This window comes from Gavialis gangeticus, unplaced genomic scaffold, assembly GCF_001723915.1.
Source record: "Gavialis gangeticus isolate Ggan-Ray unplaced genomic scaffold, GavGan_comp1, whole genome shotgun sequence".
NCBI classification, from domain to species: Eukaryota; Metazoa; Chordata; order Crocodylia; family Gavialidae; genus Gavialis; species Gavialis gangeticus.
This window is the reverse complement of record NW_017729024.1, coordinates 89,510,876-89,531,597: the sequence shown is the minus strand read 5'-3', so window position 1 is coordinate 89,531,597 and position 20,722 is coordinate 89,510,876. Positions and strand designations below refer to the sequence as shown.

Genomic DNA, 20,722 nt, shown 5'->3' with positions numbered 1-20,722 from the left:
GGAAATACGCAATTTAGAAACTGTTCCAAGTCTTCTCCCAATTTTATTGGGAAGAAAATGATTACATGTTTACATTTAATTTTATTTGTGATGGAACAAGCCAATTTAATGCTGAACAGATGTATTCTTTTTATTTTTTCCTATTTTAAGGGTAGCAAATATAATGGGCCTCATGTACTGACAGTGACATCTACACGACACAGTACTGTGCAGTGGTTACTGTTCATTTATTTAGTACTTATAAAAACAAAGTACTAAATAAATGCGCAGTAACTCAAGGCAAATGCCTTTTTGTGACGCTCCTCTGCGGTAGCTTAATACTGCTCCTCAGTAGTGTCACGTCATGTTTTCTTCTACACGACACTACTGTGCAGTAGTATCAGGTTATTTTGCAGTCAACCACTAAAATAGACACATCTGTTGTACTTCAAGGCATGCCTAAACTCAGTTCAACCCTTGGAGTTTTTATTGCAATATTTTTATTCTTTTGAATTTTAGGATACGCACAGAGGGCTTTTTATCCAGCAACTTAGACCTACTCAAAACCCACAGCCAAGAATAAAACTTAAGCTGTTTGGACACTCTGGATCTGGGAAAACTACTCTTGTGGAATCTCTCAAGTGTGGTCTAATTAGGAGCTTTTTTAGAAGACGTAGACCGAGGCTTTCCTCGACTAACTCGACCAGATTCCCACCGTCACCTCTGTCTACCAAACCATCAGGTATTGTTTAAGGCTTCTGATTTTTGTAGCATTTCAACATTTTACCTTAATAGAATTTTATCTTGATTTTATGCTTATAACTCTAAATGAACCAGTGTTAGCTTGAACCATAAAAATATAGCATTAATATGCCTGTACAGAAAACCAAAACAGGAGAATTTTGAGTTGATAGTGTAAGATCAATTATGAATCTGAAGTGTAAGATTAACAAAAAAAGGACTTCTGTTATCTTACTTTATGGGAGGCTTGTGGTGATCAGATGGGGTACCTGACAACCAATCACAAGTACTCTTGGATTTGTTTGTAAGTAAGTAATGATGTTAAATCTCAGTGTCCCAGCCGATTTTTCCAGTTAGGCAAAATGCAGTTACTTGCCTTATGTTTACATTTGGATGGTACTGTGTATTTCCTATCCTAAACGGTGCAGTCTCTCTCAAAAGCACCTGTATTCAGGTAGGAAGTGATAAGAAACCACTTGCAAAAATAGTGTCCTGTAACTGCATGAGATAAAGGAAAATCATTTTTACACTACATATCCCAGAAGAAATTTTATAGTGTTAAGAATAACCTTTACCCATTACATGAGCCAGAGGTTCTGGGATCAGATACCTGATATTGTTCATATTAAACTGAATGGCAAGACATTCAGAACAGAACCAAGATGAGGCTCAGATGCATATATGACCTTATGCATTTGTCACCTAAATACACATACACTTCCAGATGCATCTACATTATGTGGATAAAATTAGCTTATTGCTGAAGTGAAGGTTTCAAAGCAGTATAGGGCAGATAACATAACTTCTACAAAGTTACTTCCAAGGTGGACTGTAGGACCAAAACTCAAACATGAGCATTTCAAGTTGAATGCAAAGGACTTCATTTGACATGGGACCAAACACTTCTGTCCAAAAGAGAACTACTTGTGCTTTTGATTTAAGCATGTGCTTAAGTTCTTTGTTGGTTTGGGTCCAGTGTGTTCCTCAGGATTAAGCCCTGAAATCCATATTTTGGTGTGTAAGTAGCCTAATTTTTATAGTGTGGTTGAGCATCTACAGCTCTTGTTGACTACAGTAGGAGCTTGTTTAACTCTGAAAATTAAGCTCTAAGTTCTGAAGTTTAAGAGCAAATCGGTAGTATGGATGTTTCCTACATCCTTCAAACTGAAATTTCTTGTGTTTGTCCTAAGTTTAAAAAGTGGTTGAGGACGAACAAGGAGATGATGAAGACTGAAATGTGAAACCCTGCCTAGGGCCAAGATTGTACAGGTCCAAGTTGGCCTAAGGAATTTCGTTTCTGACTCATGCCAGTGTTTGATCTAAAAAGACCTTTAGTAGTCTTTCCAGGGATGGCCCTAAAGAGTAAATATGGCTGCTATCTCTCAAATGAATGATATATGACCCAGCAGCTGCAAAGTCATATTCATCTGCCTTCATGTTGCTCTTTCACTCTCAAAAGAAAGAGTTCAAAGAAGTTTGGCATTTTACATGTGCAATAATACAGTCATAAGTCATAAAACTGAAATTTATGGTTCTTACAGCAGCTGCAATTCATATTAGGCAAATGTATATTTGACCCCTTTAAAGCAGGGATCGGCAACTTTTTTGCTATTGTAGGCTGCTGTTTGCAACCCAGGACCTGCCGCCAGCTTTCTCCTCCACCCCTTACAGCCTCCAGAGATCAGCAGAGGCTGCAGAGCGGTAGGCACTAGGACCCCGGAGATGCCACTTCTGCTGCCATGGCTGCAGCATGCTGTAATTTCCTTAGCTGCTGAGAGCCAAATCCAGTCTCTTTACAGGCAGAACCAGTCTGTGGGCTGTAGGTTGCCAATCCCTGCCTTATAGGAATATATATTACGGCACAGCATAAAATAAAAAATCCCTCAAACTTTCAGTAACTGAAGACCAGGTCTATACTTTTCCTGATTAGAAAGGATCCGGGTTTTCATTCAGAATGGAAAAATGAGGTAAAATGTGGATTTCCTCTTTTTAAAGAGAAAAACCCAGATTTTCTCCTTTCTAAAGGAGAAAAATGTGGGTTAAGGAGGGTTTCCCCTTGCAGGCTGGCAAAGTTTCAGCCTGCAAGGGGCTGGGGGGAGCAGGAGAAGGGCAGTCAGGCAGGGTGTGCCATGTGCATGTATGCATGCACATGGCCACCAGACAGCCTGGAGAACAGCTCCCACAGGTAAGTCGGGGGGCTGGGGGGAGGAATTGAGGCCTCTGTAGGGAGGGAGGAAGTTGGGCAGAGCTGGGGCTGCTGCCCAGCCAGGACAGTGCATGGGGCTTGGGGCCCAGGTGTGGAATGCATGGCCACAGCAGGATGGGGCAGAGGGGACTGGCTCCCCACTGCTGTGTGCACTCCCAGGCGGAGCACGTGCCCTCCAGATTTGTGAATGGGGGGGCAGGTACAGGCTGCCTGCTCTGGGCTCAGCCTGCCCGCCCTGCTGCCCTCCCCCCAAGGCCTCTGCAGTCCAGCAGGCAGGACCTGGCACAGCAGCACAGAGCAGGGCCAGGAGGGGAAGTTCAGTGCCACTGCTGCAAGCCCTACACTGCCATGGCAAGGTGTCCCCTGCCAGCCCAGCAGCAGCAGGAGGCAAAACCCCACACTGCCACCTTCACAGCTGCCAGGGGGGCACAGGGTGCCTCTCCATGGCAGCACAGGACTCCTGGTGGTGGTACTGAGCTTCCACACTCAGCCTCACTCTGCCCTGCTGCACTGGGTCCCATCCACTGGGCCATAGAGGTCCCAAAGGGAGGGTAGCAGGGTAGGGAGCCCAAGCCTGCAGCAGGCAGCCCTCTCTTACCCCCTCACAGGTCCCTCCGACTGTGCTGCCCATGGGGGAGGGGTAGCTAGGCTCCACTCTCCACCGGGGCTGCAGCAGCCACCTTCTCCCATGGGTGGCAGCTGGGGCTCAGATGCTGCTGCTGGGAGCAGGGGTCTGCAGACCTAGGTCCCTGGCCCCATAGCCTTGGCCTTTGGGGGGCCCTCCAGCAAGGCTTGGGGGGCAGGGGGCTGTGGATGGGGAGTGGGGGGCACCAGCAGGTCTGAGGGACTGTGGGTTGGGATTGAGGGGCAAATGGCATGGGGAGGGCATTGGCATATCAGGGCTGCTCAGTGCCACAAAGTAGTGAGTGGGGACAACTGGACCTGTGTCCTGATGAGCGAAGGGGGCAGGGGAAGCTGTGATTTTTTTTTTTTCCATTGTAAGAAAACCCAAAATAAAACACCAAAATGTATAGGTATTTAGAATTTATTTTACTGTTGTGATTGAGGCACTGGTAGGCTTCCAAATGGCTTTAAAATTGTAAATGTAAATATTGTGTTCAACTGATACCTGTGTATGTGTGTGTGTGTATAGTGGTGTTTCATTTTGATTGCGGATTTTGGGGGTTTTAATCAGAGAATTTATGATTATTAAACAGAGAAAACCAGGATCCCTGCTGATTTAGGTGCATCAAATCTAAATCTGTAACATTAAAATGAAAGTATGATAGCACAATATATGCTCTGTCTTTGTAGCACTTTAGTGTTTCCTTTAAACTTTTAGATGAAGAGCATTCTGAAAAATATAAAATAAAACCCAATACCACTGCTTGCTTTAGGTATGACAAATAACCTGAACAGATGGACATTTTAAGCTAGTATAATTCATACATTGCATAATGTTTTGTGGTTAACTCTGTTTATGTAATTCAGAGGTTTTGATTTATCAAGTGTTTAACGTATATCAATATGAAGAACTAACTAATATATTAGAGGGGCAAATGTAGAGGGAGATTTATATTGCTGATGTGTTTGAGTTTTTTTTAATGGTTTGCATAACCCAGCCCTCCATATAATGCAGAAGGAATTCTTTCCTTTCTCCACTAGATGGGGCTCACTGTTAACTAAGTTTTCCTTCCCCTTTCAGTTTATCTGCTAGCTAGGGTGAGAAGATCTTATCAGAATAAGATTATGCTGATTTAGTTTATCAGTTGAATAGCTATACATGTGTACAACACGTATGTGCTGATTTATATGCATATCCTATAAAGTTGTAGCACTTTTGTTCCAGTAGACACTTTTGTCACTAGACAAGCCTCAACTATTGAACGCTTTCACTCCAGAATTGTGTTTTCCTTGGTCCAATATTTCCACTGCACCTGTATTTCTTTGAAGTGTTAACAATCTGCATGCCAGCCCTACTATTTTGCTGTTTCTCTGCTCAGAATAATCTTGTGTATGGTATCTCTGGTTAATGTAAAAAATGTGAAGTATTTGCCCATCCCATGGATACTCGTGAAACTGAGCAATTTGGAAATTGTCCAACAGTTTCTTGTGGGGGGAGACCTGTAAGTGTTCTCTCTTCACATGTAGGGTAATATCAGCAGAGAAAGAAAATGAGGAAAAGCTCAGGTGAATTATGTTTTTCATTTTTTTCTCAGTATTTTTCTTCCTGTCTCCTTCTGTATCTCTTGTGTGCATGCATTCTTTCTCTTGCTCTCTTCCCTCAGCTCTCTCATCCCCTTTTAAGGCCTTTTATGTCTAATGAGGCAACTCAGAGCCATTTTGCCGAAGTGCTGAATTGGTTCCAGAGACAGGTATTTTCTGGTTGCCCGGAGCTCCTTTTTAAATCTAAAGGAAGCGAATTCCATATAACCACTGGTGTCCTGGGTGCCTCTGGTAGGGGAATAAATAGTAATAATAATGATGAAGATGATAACAAAAATTTCATGCCCAGCACATTCATTTTGGAATCATCTGGTTGTAACCTCTTCATGCCTGGTAATCTTTTTTTTTTCCTTTTCTTTCATGGCGCAGTTTCAGTGAGCATCACAAATCTTTATCCTGGTTGTGAAAATGTTAGTGTGAGAAGTCGGAGCATGATGTTTGAGCCAGGCCTGACCAAAGGGATGTTAGAAGCATTTGTTTCACCATCTCACCACTCGCACTGCTCAGCAGATGACCAGTCTACCAAGGCTATCGATGTTCAAAATGCCTACTTGAATGGTAACGAATGTACTGCGTTATCGTGATTAATTCTATCCAACATCATGGTGTTGTTTTTAAATATTATAATTGGCATTACACTGAACAAGTCTAGTAATTCCACATACTTCATTTTTTAAGTTGCATAAATTTGTTATAGATTATTTTTTATTTTATTAAACTATAGTAAACTTGTATAAACCCCATGCAATTAAATTGAATACATCAGAAGCATAAGATGAGTGAATGAGCATGCGTCTCTTGGGCTTCTTTTTTGTTAAGGGGTGATGGGCTTTAGATTGAAACTCAGGACAAAAGTTTTGTTTTGGACCAGAAATTATTATGTGTATGCAATCATAGCCATGTCAAATGCCTTATGAATGAGTAGTCACTGGACTTGACCAAAAGAGTTTATAGCTGAAAGGTATAAACTCTTTTTTTTCATCTTTTTGCCCTATAGTAGATGGTACAATCCTCTTAAATGAAACTCTGAATAAAGGTAACATTTTAATTCCTGTATCAGTTCTTTCAAGGTTGTGTGGGGAATAACCAACCTTTTCTCTTTGAGATGAGAGGATACTTACCTAGCATGCACACAAGCATATCTTTGAGATATTGTTGCCTTGTATCCTGAGTAACCAGTACTAAGTCAACATTTGGTTTTGTTCCAAAATAATGCTCCCTTTTAGCACAGTCATTTAACAGGATTGGATATCAAACATCTCTATTTGCACGTCTTGGCATAACTGAAAACTGCACATCGTGAATTCTGAACAGTTCTCATTAACATGTCCTAACTGTACTGTTTGAATAGGCAAACCCCTCTGAAAATGAGAAGCGACAATTCTGTTGAAAAATTTCACTGCACAGTTAAGGCTTCTAGGTTTTTTTTAATCAAAATTTGCTAACTAAAAATAATACAAGTGGGTATGCCTTCAGCTTCAGTGGGGAAGACTAGGGGTGACTCAATGTGAGAGAATGAGAAACTAACATAGACAGTAGAAACAGATGTCAGGAAAACAGTGCAACAGTACCTGTGTTGTTTAAAATGCTCATATACAACTGTGATTCTCAAAGCCTACTCTATCTGCCTCTTAGATCAATATCAATAGTTTCACTTATATAAACCAAAAAGGATTGTTTTCTGAATAACATTTTCAGTGTTTTTGATGCTCACTGTCATACATCAGAAAAAAGGTAATCTGAGAAATGTTCAATTTTATTTCCAGAGGTAAGAGAAGGAACAGGAGGCTGTGTTTCTCCAGTTTACTGCTAGATTTTGTTGCCTGAGAGGTTTAATGTCTGTCACTTCTGTAGAAGGCCAGGACCAATTTAATTTGTAGTGCACAGGATTTATGGCTACCTCCTGTCAGCCCTGGAAAAGGATTTTCTCCAGGTATAAACAGAAGAGTCAGTGCTTGAGCTTCTTTAAAACCTCTTCAGTTTTCTTGTTTCCCTTTACTGCATAACTTTTCTTCCCTACCAATCCCAGCATTCAGAGAGAGAATGTGTCCCATATAGCCCATATGACATCTCCAACATCTGTCTGCCATTGTGGATGAAGGGTTTATATCTGGTGGTTTACCTATTTTATATCTGTCCTTTTTTATAGGAGTTGGTGATTTCAGTGTGTGGGAATTCTCTGGGAACCCTGTATATTTCTGCTGTTATGATTATTTTGCTGCAAATGATCCTACTGCAATTCACATAGTGGTTTTCAGTCTTGAGGAACCTTATGAAATCCAGCTAAACCAAGTGACCTTTTGGCTCAGTTTCCTGAAATCGCTAGTTCCAGTTGAGGAGCCTATAGGTATGTTACACTCTGTGTTTATACACTTTCAGTGGGGGGAAAGAAATAACTTGATACTTGAGTCTCTGTAAAATCTACACAGTGAGTCCTGTCCTGTCTTAGTTCATCTGTATCATATTACAGTCAACTTTTAAATACAATTATCCTGCTAAAGTAGTAGGCCACCGCAGAACAGAGAGCCTTGCTAGGGCTTTATACACTATTTTGACCCACTGAAGTTACCCTGGCACTTCAGTAACATGGTTTTCTGATTTCTCCATAGCAGCTTAGCTTGGATTTTTCTTGTCGAGTAAGATATTTGACACGCTCATTATCTCAGTAGAAGTTCCAGATGCCCTAGACCTTTTAAACAAAGTTTGAAGACAACCTTAAATTCTGTTTTTAAATTCAACCCCAACTAAATGTGAATCACGTTTTTTTTTAAAGCTCTCTGCATGTTCTGTCCAGACCTGTTCAGCTACAGCTGTGTTTGGGTTTGAAATTTTGTTTTCTCAACTTGTTTGTGCATCAGTGCAAATGGAGTCCAATGCTTTTAGTAAATGTCCCTTGACCACCTGATCAAATTTTGTTTGGTTTCTAAACAGCATCAACTATCTAATGTTTCCATTGCACATGTAGCTTGGAGTGAGTTAATTGAGATTCAAACCAATTGATTTAATCCTCCCTTTTTTAAAATTCACTTATTTTAGGATAACTAATGTAGCTTTTATTGCAATGAAACATACGTTCACAGACCCTTACTGTTTAGAAAACACAACTCTCACAGATCTGTCTTGGCTTTATCAGCCAGAACTCTGTCATAGGCTGCTAGATCTACATGGGGAAGAACACCTGTTGAATAATAAAGCTACTGTGGAATCATCAGGCAAGGGATATCAAAGTATCCATTCCAAGTTAAAATACCTACATTCTTTCTACCAGGAAATATTCACAAAACAAATGCCAGCCTTCATTGGTTTTGCTTCCTCCACTTCAGGCATCTAAGGGGCTGTTCATTTCCATTTAGGGTTAAAACAAGGTTAATTATTAAAAGAAACAATATACAAGAAGTTCAGACAGTAAAAGTTCAAGAATTTGCAGAAAATTCAATATTGAAACGGAAGTTCACACTTCAGTATTTTCCCCAGTCAAAACATGAATCAAGTATTTCATTCATTCTGTTAACAAAAGAGTTTGATTCAGCCATGCCAGGAACTAAACTTAGAATCATAAAAAATTAACCTCAAGAGGTCACCTAGTCCAGCCTCCTGCTCAAAGCAGGACCATCCCCAACGATATCATTCCAGCCAAAGCTCTGTCTAGTGAGGTCTTAAAAATTTCTAAGGATGGAGATTCCACCTCCTCTCTGGGTAACCTGTTCTAGTGCTTTAGTACCCTCCTGGTGAGACTTTTTCTGGATATCTAACCTAAACTTCTCTTGCTGCAACTTGAGACCATTGCTGCTTGTTCTCTCAACTGCCACCACTGAGAAGAGTCCAGCTACATCATTTTTGGAGCTACCCTTCAGGTAGTTGAAGGCTGATATTAAATACCTCCCTAGGTCTTCTTTTCTCCACACTAAAGAAGCCCAGATCCCTCAACCTCTCCTCAGAAGTCATGTGCCCAGCCCCCTAACCATTTTCATTGATCTCCACTGGACTGTTTTCAGTTTGTCCACATCCTTTTTGTAGTGGGGCGCCCACAACTGGACACAGTACTCTAGATGAGGCCTCATCAGTGATGCATAGAGGGAAATAATCACTCCCCTTGATCTGCTGGCCACATTACTACTAATGCAACCTAGCATGCTGTTAGACTTCTTGGCAACAAGGGCGTGCTGTTGACTCATATTCAGCCTATTGTCCCCAGGTCCTTTTCTGAAGAGCTACTGCTTAGCCAGTCAGTCCCCAGCCTGTACTGATGCATGGGATTGGTCCACCCCTTCAGTTTGTCTAGATCACTCTGGATCCTAGCCTTGCCGTCCAGCAGATGTTACCTTTAGACTTTCTGTGTGTGAACTCCATCCCATCTTCCAGATTGTGTTGATGAAGATATTGAACAAAACCGGCCCCAGGACCAACCCCTGAGGCACTCCACTTGATATTGGCTGCCAACTAGACATCAAGTCATTGTTTACTACCCTTTGAGTCTGACGGTCCAGCCAGTTTTCTGTCCACCTTACAGTCCATTCATCCAGCCCATACTTCCTTAGCTTGCATGCGAGAATGTTGTTGGAGACCGTATCAAAAGCCTTACTAAAGTCAAGGTATATCACATCCACTACTCTCCCCACATCTACAGAGCCAGTTATTTTGTCATAGAAGGCAATTGGGTTGATCAGGCATGACTTCCTGTTGGTGAGTCCATGTGACTGTTAATCACCTTTTCCTCCAAGTGCTTAGAAATGGATTCCTTGAGGACCTGCCCCATGATTTTTCCAGGACTGCAGTGAGGCTGACCAGTCTGGAGTTCCCTGGATCCTCCTTCCCTTTCTTAAAGATGAGCACTATATTTGCCCTTCTCCAGTTGTCAGGGACCTCTCCCAACCACCCAGAGTTTTCAAAGATAGTGACCAGCAGCTCTGCAGCCACATCAGCCAACTTCCTCAACACCCTCAGATCCATTGCATCTGGCCCATGGAATTACACATGTCTGGATTCTCTAAACAATCCCTAACCTGTTCTTTCACTGCTGTAGCCTGCTTACCTTTTCCCCAAACTGTGCTGCTTGGTGCAGTAGTCTGGAAGTTGACTTTGTCCATGAAGACTGAGGTAAAAAAGCATTGAGTACTTCAGTCTTTTCCACATTATCTGTCATTAGAGTGCCTTCCCCATTCAGTAAGGGACCCATATTTTCCCTTATCTTCCTTTGCTGACATATTTATAGAAACTCTTCTCGTTACCCTTCGCATCATGTACTAGCTGTAACTCCAATTGCACTTCGGCCTTCTTGATTTCATCCCTACATGACCAAGCAATACTCTTCTACTCCTCAGTTGTTTGTCCAAGCTTCTATTTCTTGTAAGCTTCCATTTTATGTTTTAGCACACTGAAGAGTTCCCTGCAAAGCCAATCTGGTATTCTGCCATACTTGCTAGTCTTTTTGCACTTTAGGGTGATTCATTCCTTCAGCCTCAGTAAAGTTTCTTTAAAATACAACCAGCATTCCTGGACTCCCTTACCCCACAGACTGGCCTGCCCATTAGTTCCTTGAGTGGGTAGAAATCTGCCTTTCTGAAGTCCAGGGTGTTTGCTTTGTTGTTCTCCATCCTTCCTTTCCTCAAGATCCTGAACTCAATCATCTCACGGTCACTGCTGCCTAAGTTGCCATCTACTAGCACATTTCCCACCTATTCCTCCCTGTTTCTGAGCAGCAGGTCAAGAAGAGCACAGCCCCTAATTGGCCTCTCCAGCACTTGCACCTGGAAGTTGTCCCCCACACTCTCCAAAAACTTTCTGAATTGCCCATGTACGGCTGTATTGCCCTCCCAGTAGATGTCAGGGTGATTGAAGTCTCCCATGAAAACCAAGGCCCATTATTGGGAAATTTTTGCTAGCTGTTTGAAGAGAGCCTCATCTACCATATTCTCCTGGTCTGGTGGTTGATAGCAGGCACCCACCACATCACCCTTGTTGCTTTCCCCTCTGACCCTAACCAAGAGACATTCAGCAGGCCTATCTCCATTTTTGTACTGGAGCTATGAGCAGTCCTAGAGCTCTTTTATATAAAGAGCAACTCCTCCTCCTCTTCTCCCCTGCCTGTCCTTCCTGAACAGTTTGTACCCATTCGTAACAGTACTCCAGTCACACGAGCTATCCCACAAAGTCTGTGTTATTCCAATCGCAACACATGTGCCACCGACTTCCAGTTCTTCCTGTTTGTTTCCCAAGGTCACAGACACATGAAGTAATTAGCCAATTGCCCTACTTTCTCAGGAAGAATGAGAATTCCTCCCCTGTTGCCCCCTCTTGCTTGTGCTTCCTCCAGGTCACCTGCCTCCCCACTTACCTCAGGGCTTTGATCTCCATCCCCTGGTGAACCTAGTTTAAAGCCTTCCTCATTAGGTTAGCAAGCCTATCTGCAAAGATGCTCTTCCCTCTCTTTGTCAGGTGGATCCCATCTCTTCCTAGCAATCCTTGAAACAACATCTCATGGTCGAACCTTGCTGGCAACACCAAAACCCTGCTGGCAACACCATCTTCCTAGCCATGCATTGACCTTCAGGATGCATCTACACCTGCCTGGGCCCCTTCCCTTGACTGGAAGGATTGAAGAGAACACCACCTGAGCCCTTGTCCCCTTCACCCTTGCACTCAGAGCCCTGTAGTCACTTTTGATCTGCTCTGGGTTGCTCTGGCAGTATTATTGGTGCCCATGTGGATGAGCAGCATGGGATAGTAGTCAGAGGGCCAGATAAGTCTTGGTAATCCTTCCATGACATCTTGGTTCCAAGGCCCGGGCAAACAGCAGACCTCCCAAGTCAGGCCAGCAGATGAATGCCTCTATCCCCCACAGAAGGGAGTCTCCAACTACCACCACCTGTTGCTTCCTCTTGGCGGTGGTGGTCTTGATCCTCCCAACCTTGATCCTCCTAACAGAAAGTGCTCCTCCTCCTCTATTGCTAGGTCCCCATATCTGTTCTCCAGGTAAACTGCTACAGGGATGCAGAAGTCACAGGCTTGCAGTTTCCACCTTTCATGGGAGTCCGTATCCTCTTCCTTCTCTAGCAGTGCCTCTGGCAGTCATTCCTCTGCAGTCCTAGAGCTCTCCTCCAGGATTGAATTGATGAAGTCCTCATGGCATAAGATGCTTCACAACCTTGCCAACTTCTCCTGTAGCTCTCTTGCCTGTTCCCTGAGAGACACCACCATAAGGTACCGCTCACATCACAGGCACTCCCTCATCCAGCTGTCATTGGAAAGAACCTACAAACTACAGTCTCCACAGAACCAAACCAGGACCAGGGTGGAAGCCTCAATGGTAAGCGGTCCTGGCTAGATAGATGCCTCACAGGTGCAAGCAGAGAAAGAGCTCGTAGTGGCAGTGGCTTAGCATTTCAGTTGTCCTCCACCCATTTCTCTGGGTTTCTTAATCCACTGACTCTCTCTTTCTGCCCCTCTTTCCAAGCAGACCTTTCCTAGCAAACTCCCCTGTAAGCTGGCCTGTTCTCTGCTCCTTGGTCTTGAAATGTTCCCTTTCTCCTGCTAACCTGCTTCCTCTCACCAAGCTTAGTGAAGGAAGGCGAGAGAGTTTCAAACTCCCTAGTGAACCCCCCCCTCACTCGGGACTCTAGTTAAGCAAGGGGCTTAAGTATTGGTCTAACTGCTAAGTTTTAGCCACTTATATGTAGGTTAGTTACTCTTAATCAAAGAAAGAGCTTACCTTTAAAAGACCCCCTACAAAGAGGGGGCAGCAGACTGGCCTGTTTGCAGATCGCACTGTTTGCTTGCTCCCTGGTCGCTCGGAGAGTCAACTTTTATACCTGTTTGGGCCTGGATTGGCTTTTGTCAGAGAGAGGCAGCAATCACCCAGCTAGCAGCAATCCCAGCTGCTCAGAGCACACACTCAAACATACAGCCCATAAAACAAACACTCAGCAAGCCATACGTACAGCCCTGGCTTGCTCACCTTCCCAAGTAGGATCTGGTGCCTGGCTTCTGGTTCCTCTTCCCCTTCCTCCTCTTGCTCCCAGTAAACTCTTTGCAAACTTGAGAGAGTCCATCTTTCTTCCAAAATAATTAGCACTGTATGTAAAGAGCTCTCATTGAACTATAACCAAAAATTATGCAACTTATCCATTGCTGAAAATCCTTAGGCTGCAAACAAACAGATATCCCCGCCCCTTGTTACACCCAAATGTGTGACAATTCTTAGTAATAGTTTGTGCCACGTTTTTGTAGTAGGCAACTCTTTTCTCGGTAGGTGAGAGCACAAGCAGCCCTGAGTTGACCACGCTCTCCAGCCACCCCAAGCAGGTACTCTCAGGACTTCAGAGACCTGATTCTGCAGGGTAATGGCCCTGAGTGCCTAGGTGTGACCCAAAGCACTCCAGGTAAACCCTGTGCTTTCCCTGCTCTGCACTTGCAGATGGGTGCCATGGGATCACCAGTGCTCAAATGTCAGATGAGCTTATCGCGCCCCAGCCCCCCTCCCCCCACCATGTCGATTGGAGAGAACAGCATCATCTTAAATTCAAGTAAATATGGTATCTCCGTTCAGTCCTTCATAAGAACCCAGGAAAAAGTTTGGTAGCTGTATGTTTTTATATGTTCCTTTTAAAGGTTATAGAGTTACAGAATGCTAACTTTTAATTTGTAGACACAAATGATTTTTGTGCATAATGGATCTGGTTTTGTTGATCTTATTCAGTCTTGACTGGATTATTAACTTTCCACTGAAGTTGATTAAAGTTAAACCAGAGTAAGGATGGAGTGAAACTGTAGTGGACCTGGTGACTTTTTTAAATTTGGCAGATTTTTTTTGTGTGTGTGTGTGTGTGTGTCCCCAGAAATATAGTCAAGAACAGGCTGTTTAAATGTGTGTTCTGTACTGTCACTTCATTCATATGCCATTTGTATCTTTCTCTTTCTCATTTTTTTTCATGGTTTCCCAGGCTTTCCTACTTAACTCTCACCTAAGTTGAGAGTTCGTTGTTTGTGTAAGTACTGTACAGTAGCATTCATACTACTGTATGAATGTTGTAGATTGTCTGTGTTTTGTTGATAAGATGTTTCTGTGGTACTGAAGACCATCCAAAATATTATCAGGGACCCATGCAAGAAGCTACTATTATTGACTTAAATATTTTTTTTCCTAACCAGTTTTACAGTATGTAGTTAATAGACGATTCATAGATGGTCTTACTTAGTAACAATAATTTATCCTGATTTTAAAAAAAAATGAAACATTATAGCAATTTTAACATTTTTCAAAATTGGCCAAGCATTCAACTAGGCTATCTAATGGACTATAAGCAAGATCATATCAGCCCTAAGTTACACAGAAGCATGACAGGTTGCTTGTGAAGTTGGCCAATGCATTTTCACAAGCAACTAGTATGTCAGGAGCATAAAATTCATCTCTGCTCCAGTGGTTACGATAAGAGTACACTCTTCCTGACATCTCTTCATTCTGGGTGTGTATTTTTCTTTCTCATGTAGCATACGGTGGGAGGCTGAAAAATCCATTGCGTGTTGTTCTGGTGGCCACCCATGCTGACATTGTGAACCTTCCACGCCCTGTTGGAGGAGAGTTTGGCTATGACAAAGATATGTCGCTATTGAAAGAAATCAGAAATAGGTGAGAAAAGGAGACCTGTAGTTTTTAAAGTTTTAAATACAATATCTGGATGAGAAATACTAAGGCTTGCTGTCAAGTTAAGAGGTATTGTTGGAATTAATATTAAGTGGTACACGCATAAATAAAACTGATGCTTTAGAGCTATTCTATGTTATAACTGATCTAGATATTTTCAATGTAAAAGTGGAACACTTGGTGCTCAAAATGAGCAAATCGCCTTTTCTCAGTAACTTTTACACTGCTGAGATTAGAATATGCCCCAAACACCAGTACTAACAGATTGGCTTATACACTAGTTCCATAGTATTGTAACAGCATCAGAAAAGTACAACTGCACTGAACAGTCATCTACTACGTGGAAATGATGAAATGAGTTAACAGCAGAATTTTAGTCTTTACCTTAAACTGTAGTTAAGATGCACAATAATTTTTTTAAAGTACTGATTGTGTGGATTTTATATATTCTAAAGGGTTCTATGGCAGTATAGATGATATGAGCCTAGAGTGTGAAAGAAGTGAATCAGTGTATTTGGAAAGGTCTACTGATATCCATTGTGAATTCTTGGAGAGAATGAAAAGGCAGCATTTAACTGTTTTCCCAAATTAGACCCCAGCAGATGTTACACTTGAGACACCGATTAGTCTGTTGTTTATGTACAGGCAACCCCTGCTTAACGCTGTTTTGCTTAGCACTATTTCACTATAACACTCATTTCAAATGGATACTTGATTCCACTTAGTGCTCAGCAAGTTTCATTATAACGCTCAGTCACCATCTTGGGTCATCAAAAACTTTTGGTTTCACTTAACGCTCGTTTTGCTTAATGCTCTTTTTTTTTCAGGAACCAATTAAGAGCACTAAGTGGGGGTAGCCTGTATTAAATAGTAACCCAGCCATACATTCAGGCAATTAATGGTGTCACAAAAAGGAAGCCAGCCCCCAAAATATTACTTTTTTGGGATCATGTATTACATCTCATCACAACTTTTAAATGAATGTCTGTCAATGGCCTCTGTCTGAGAAAGTAGAATAAACAACATTCACAATAAGTTCATAAGGGGATACTTTCTTGCAAGCCACACTTTATAGTTCTATTATAACGTTTAGCACAATATCCTGCTGTACTGAAAATAAGCAGTGATTGGGTACCTGGGTGCAACTCTTGGAGTTGCAACCAATAAATATATCTCATTGCTATGCTTGCAAAAAGGGAGAAGTAATGTTAGCAAATATTAAACGGTGTGAGGGTAATGGAAAAAGTTGTCTGTATTAAACCAATATCCAAGCTATTTTAAATAAAAACTGCCAAGCAGGATGACCTCATATTTATAACAAAATGTATATTTTCCATTACCTGCAATCCCTTTGTTCTGATCCAAGTACCTCTTATCTCGGGAACACTTTTTTCCCTAGGGTTTTTTTTGTTGTTTTTAAGTGAGTGATATCTGCTGTTAGCTATTCTGTTTACCTTGAATAAAATGCAAGTAATTAGTAACTATTCTCCTTTTAATAAATCTCCTTTCATAATAACCAGATTTTAATTTTTTGCACTCTCTGTTCATTTTATTTTTATCATTCCCTTAAGCTAAAGGGAAAAGAAAAAAAGTTAATTATTTTGAATAAAACATGGTTACATAAATTTTAAAGTTTGGCTTAGGACTGTAAATTAATAAATGAATGTACTGGCTGTTTCTTAGGTTTGGAAATGATCTTCAAATGTCAGACAAGTTATTTGTTTTGGACGCTGGAGCATCTGGCTCTAAAGATATGAAGCTTCTGCGAAATCACCTGCAAGAGTTAAGAAGCCAAGTCATTTCTGTAAGTAATGTGCTAATGGCAAAGAGCCCAACTGCATTTGGAACTCCAATTTAAAGATATGTTGGGGAGTTTTTTTGCAACAGGACTCTTGGGGCGCCTGTACATGTGCAGCAAGGTTGCTCCAATGCACTGTAATTACAGTGAGTCAGAGCAGGCATGATTGATTAATTAATTGATTCTGCTGGAGCATGGTAATTATATGGCAGAGAGTGTGGTAAAGACTCCAGCATCTCATGTATTAGCTCCCTGCACTGAAAAATGGCGGCAGGGGCACTTTAAAGTTCATTCAACAAGTTTTAGTTAAAGCACCCCCCACCACCATTTTTCAGTGCGGGGGCGCTGATGCACAAGACACTCTGGATGCTTTCATTAAAGTGGCTCTTGGTCCATACTTCATGGAGGTCTGGGTTTTTGAAGGGAAGAGCATTCCCTGATGGCTGTTCAGACACATTTCAGTTGCTAGTGAACCTGCAGACCCTTCTATATTCAAAGGATCATTATCATATCAACTAAGGCTCAAAGCTTGTCTGCCTATCGCAATCATGCAGTCCATCCAATAAAAGATATTACCCACAAAAAAATCTTTCCTTGCAGGTAATGGAAATGATTACATTATTTTACATTTGAAATGGCTTCTCTACTTTTTCTTTTAAAGATGCAACCTAACTATCAGTGTATTATCAGTGATATATTAATTCATGTGAACCAGGAAGTCTTATCTAGCACTTCCCAAAGTAAGAGAAATGCCAAAAGTAAAAGAAATGGAAACAGGAAGAAGTAAAACCTCTTCATTTCTTATAGTCAAAGATGGCAATTGTAAGTTAGGAAGAAGATTGTGTTTCTCAAATATTTGACAATACCTCTGTTTAGACATGCTTTTCTCACTTATGTGGCTTTAAAAGGTACAATGCCTTAATTCTGCATCGAGTCTCACAGCACCTTGGTGTATATTATTCCCAAAAAAAGTTCTTTAACCCTTTGAGTTGTTTTGATGGGCACTTTATTAACGACAAGTTTATGATATACATTTCAGCAGTACTTCAGTGCCACTTTGTCTTGCTAATGCGTATAAGGTTTCCAGTTAACATCAACAGCGGTTTCAAGACTGCTTTATCCCAGAAATGACAACCTACAGCTTTGCACAGGGAATTCTGCTGAAGAATTTTCATTCTGGCAAACACCAATTCCCCTGAGCGGCTGTCAGCTCTTGTGGGAGTTTTTTAACATAGTCAGGTCTCAGGAGGTTGGACTTGTTGCCACAGTGTCAATTAGCCTAAAAGCAGCTTTAACAGGCATGATGATGAGAGGAGGGTTCTGACACCAGAGCCTCTAACATTTGCTACATTAAGATTCCCACTGGCATTAGCATCTGTTCACTTCCACCAAAGGAATTATTTGTAAATTTTCCCTGTGTAAATATGAACTCTTGGCTCCTGCTATTACTAGTCTGTGTTCCACTCTAGTAAGCTGTAAATTGTCTCAGATGAGGATTAATAACTTTCAGTGACTTAAATATTATATTATTTATAATATCATAGCTAGATGTTATGCATAATATCACATACAAGGCAATTGTAGTGAGTGAGATATTTCTTAAGAAAAGTTTGTAGCCTGAATTAAGGTCCATAAAGCATACATATATAACAAGAAGCAGTTCATTTTGAAGCACTCCTAAATAGCACTGGATTCTTTCAGGGTTTCGTTTGGAGTGCTTCTGCCATTTTTAGAGCACTGGAGAGGGCCTGCAGAATGCATTTACTGTGCAAGGAGGTAATGCATGCATCATTGCATGCCAGGGCAATACTACTGCTTGGTTGGAGATAAATTAATTGGGAATGTGTCAATGTTTCTAGGTGCATGTTCTAAAATAAGTTACTTTCAAGTTGGAGCAAGGTAAAATAGTCAAGGTTCTGTGGACCTATGGCAAATTGACTGAAGTTTTGTCTGGGACTTTATTTTCCAACAGCAATATTCCCTAACTTCTGTAGGAATTGTGCAGCATCTCTATGGACAGTTCAAAAGGAGGCTTCATATGAATAAAATAGGGCTGTCAAACAGTTAAACAATTTGATCGCAATTAGTTGCAAGATTTAAAAAAGTCGCAATTAATTGCAGTTTTAATTGTACAGCTAAAAAAATCAAAATTATGCGCAGAAAAAATCAAAGTTATGTAAAATTATGCAGGTATGTTGTATGGTTAGGAGTTGGGGGTGTGTGGGGGAAATTTTTGAAGATGTGGGGGGCTGTGGGTGCGTGTGTAGGTTTTGGAGCCTGGGGGAGGTTCACACAGACTCTGGCAGGATGTGGGGTGCTATGGGTCAGGAATGAGGGGCAGCAGCAGGGCTGGAGGTGGGATGTGGTTTAGAAGTGACAGACAGACGTGTGCACACACATGGACACGTACGCTGCCTGGCAGGTAAGTCTGTGGGAGGGAAGGGGGGGGTCACATTGAGGCCCCCACAGTGAGGGAGGGAGTGGGGAAGAGGCTGGGGTGAATGGGGCCCCAGGTCCAGGGCGTGGGTCATGGGACAGAGCCGCAGGCGGCCCATCCAGGGGCACAGGGGGCCCCCTGCCATTCCACGCACCCTGGGGGAGACATAGGGGGTGCCTAGGGGGAGCAGTGATGGCAGCGGAGCGGAGCCTGGGGACAGGCTCCAAAACCACGTGCACAATTAACGTGTTTAAAAAAAAAAAAGAATGCAAACAATGATTAACGCATTAATCGCGATTGACAGCCCTAGAATAAAATATGCTGACTGCATTACATGTTCGTTGTCCCCTTTGGTGCTTATTTTAGTATTAAATTTCCTGTTTTATGCTACCCTCAATCATTCAGCTTTGTGTGCTGTAGATTTTTGTATATAGATACACAGCTGCAATGTAGAAGTTGTCATGGCAGAAGCTGCTGGGGCTTTTAGCAGCTGAGAAGTGGGATGGAGGGTTGCAGCTTAATGAAGCTAGCTAGATGTTTCTGTTAAAATAATTAAGAAGGAAATGTTGATCATTTTAAATTGTTTTGGTTTCTAAGTAAACCCCTAAATGAATGGAAGCAGCTGAATACCACTCACTCAAAGATATTATTTAAGCTTATCAGGGGATTTAAGTAGAGCATGTGCTCACAGGTATACTGGGCTCACATTGTAAGACTTGTCTTTTTATTTGTGATGATGACTAGAAAGTTGTTCTTAAATTGTCTTGCAAAATTGAAATGTCCATCTCTCCAGGGAACAAAGAACTGGAGGGGTCTTTGATCCATCACAGTCAGACCCTGCATTCTGTTCTTGTGGAGTTCACAGGATGTTCACAGCAGCTCTTTCTGAAAAATATAATCCATGTGTTTAACAACACATCAGAAGTAGGTCCCTAAATTGGTGTTTTCTGTGCTTTTGTTAGATGTGTCCACCTATGACTCACCTGTGTGAAAAAATAATCTCCACCCTTCCTTCTTGGAGAAAAATGAATGGGCCCAACCAGTTGATGTCATTGCAACAGTTTGTATATGATGTGCAGGATCAGCTTAACCCACTGGCCAATGAAGAAGATCTACGGCATATTGCCCAGCAGTTGCACAGTATAGGAGAAGTAAGTGTTCTTATTTAACTGCATTTCTTTTTGTGATGACCTGCTTGCAATTTCTGGAAATTCTGCATGGCATCCAGTTAAGATTTGGAAGAAGAGCATAGGCTTTGTACCTTTTATTCTGTTTAATTGAAAACAATGAAGAAAATCTGAAATGACTGAAATCTGTGAACTCTGGTTTCTGGTATTGGAATGCTGCATGAAAAATGCAACATATTGCTGCTTAGAGGAAGAAAAAAAAAAGGAAAGTGTGCGTGTACATAGAGAAAGAGAGAGCCAGGTTGCCTTGTCTTGAAGGCCACAGTGAATTAAATTAAATTTGAATGAGTCCATATAACAAGCTATGCTAGAGTAGAAATTATGATTTGATTTCCCATCCTGCCTTATCCCAACAATATTGTGTAGATACTGCAGTCTGAAAGGTAAGATTAAAAATAATTGAATAGTCATTGCAGGTTTGTTTGATGCCTAAAAAAATTGTTAGCCTAGCTGTGCTATTTAGAGATTGGAGGTATGGGCAAATCCTACACCTGAATTAACCCCCCCC

At 41.7% G+C, this 20,722-nt stretch overlaps 1 protein-coding gene across 2 annotated transcripts in view; it reads left to right on the top strand.

Annotated features, from left to right (window-relative positions):
• DAPK1 (death associated protein kinase 1) overlaps positions 1 to 20,722 on the top strand; it is a 225,402-nt gene that overhangs the window by 190,817 nt on the left and 13,863 nt on the right. For both annotated transcript variants that reach the window (XM_019517361.1, XM_019517360.1), the window contains exons 19-24: positions 499 to 721; positions 5,522 to 5,710; positions 7,302 to 7,499; positions 14,639 to 14,777; positions 16,476 to 16,596; positions 19,990 to 20,178. In XM_019517361.1, the coding sequence (XP_019372906.1) occupies positions 499 to 721; positions 5,522 to 5,710; positions 7,302 to 7,499; positions 14,639 to 14,777; positions 16,476 to 16,596; positions 19,990 to 20,178 (1,059 nt within the window). The remainder of the gene's footprint in view (positions 1 to 498; positions 722 to 5,521; positions 5,711 to 7,301; positions 7,500 to 14,638; positions 14,778 to 16,475; positions 16,597 to 19,989; positions 20,179 to 20,722) is intronic.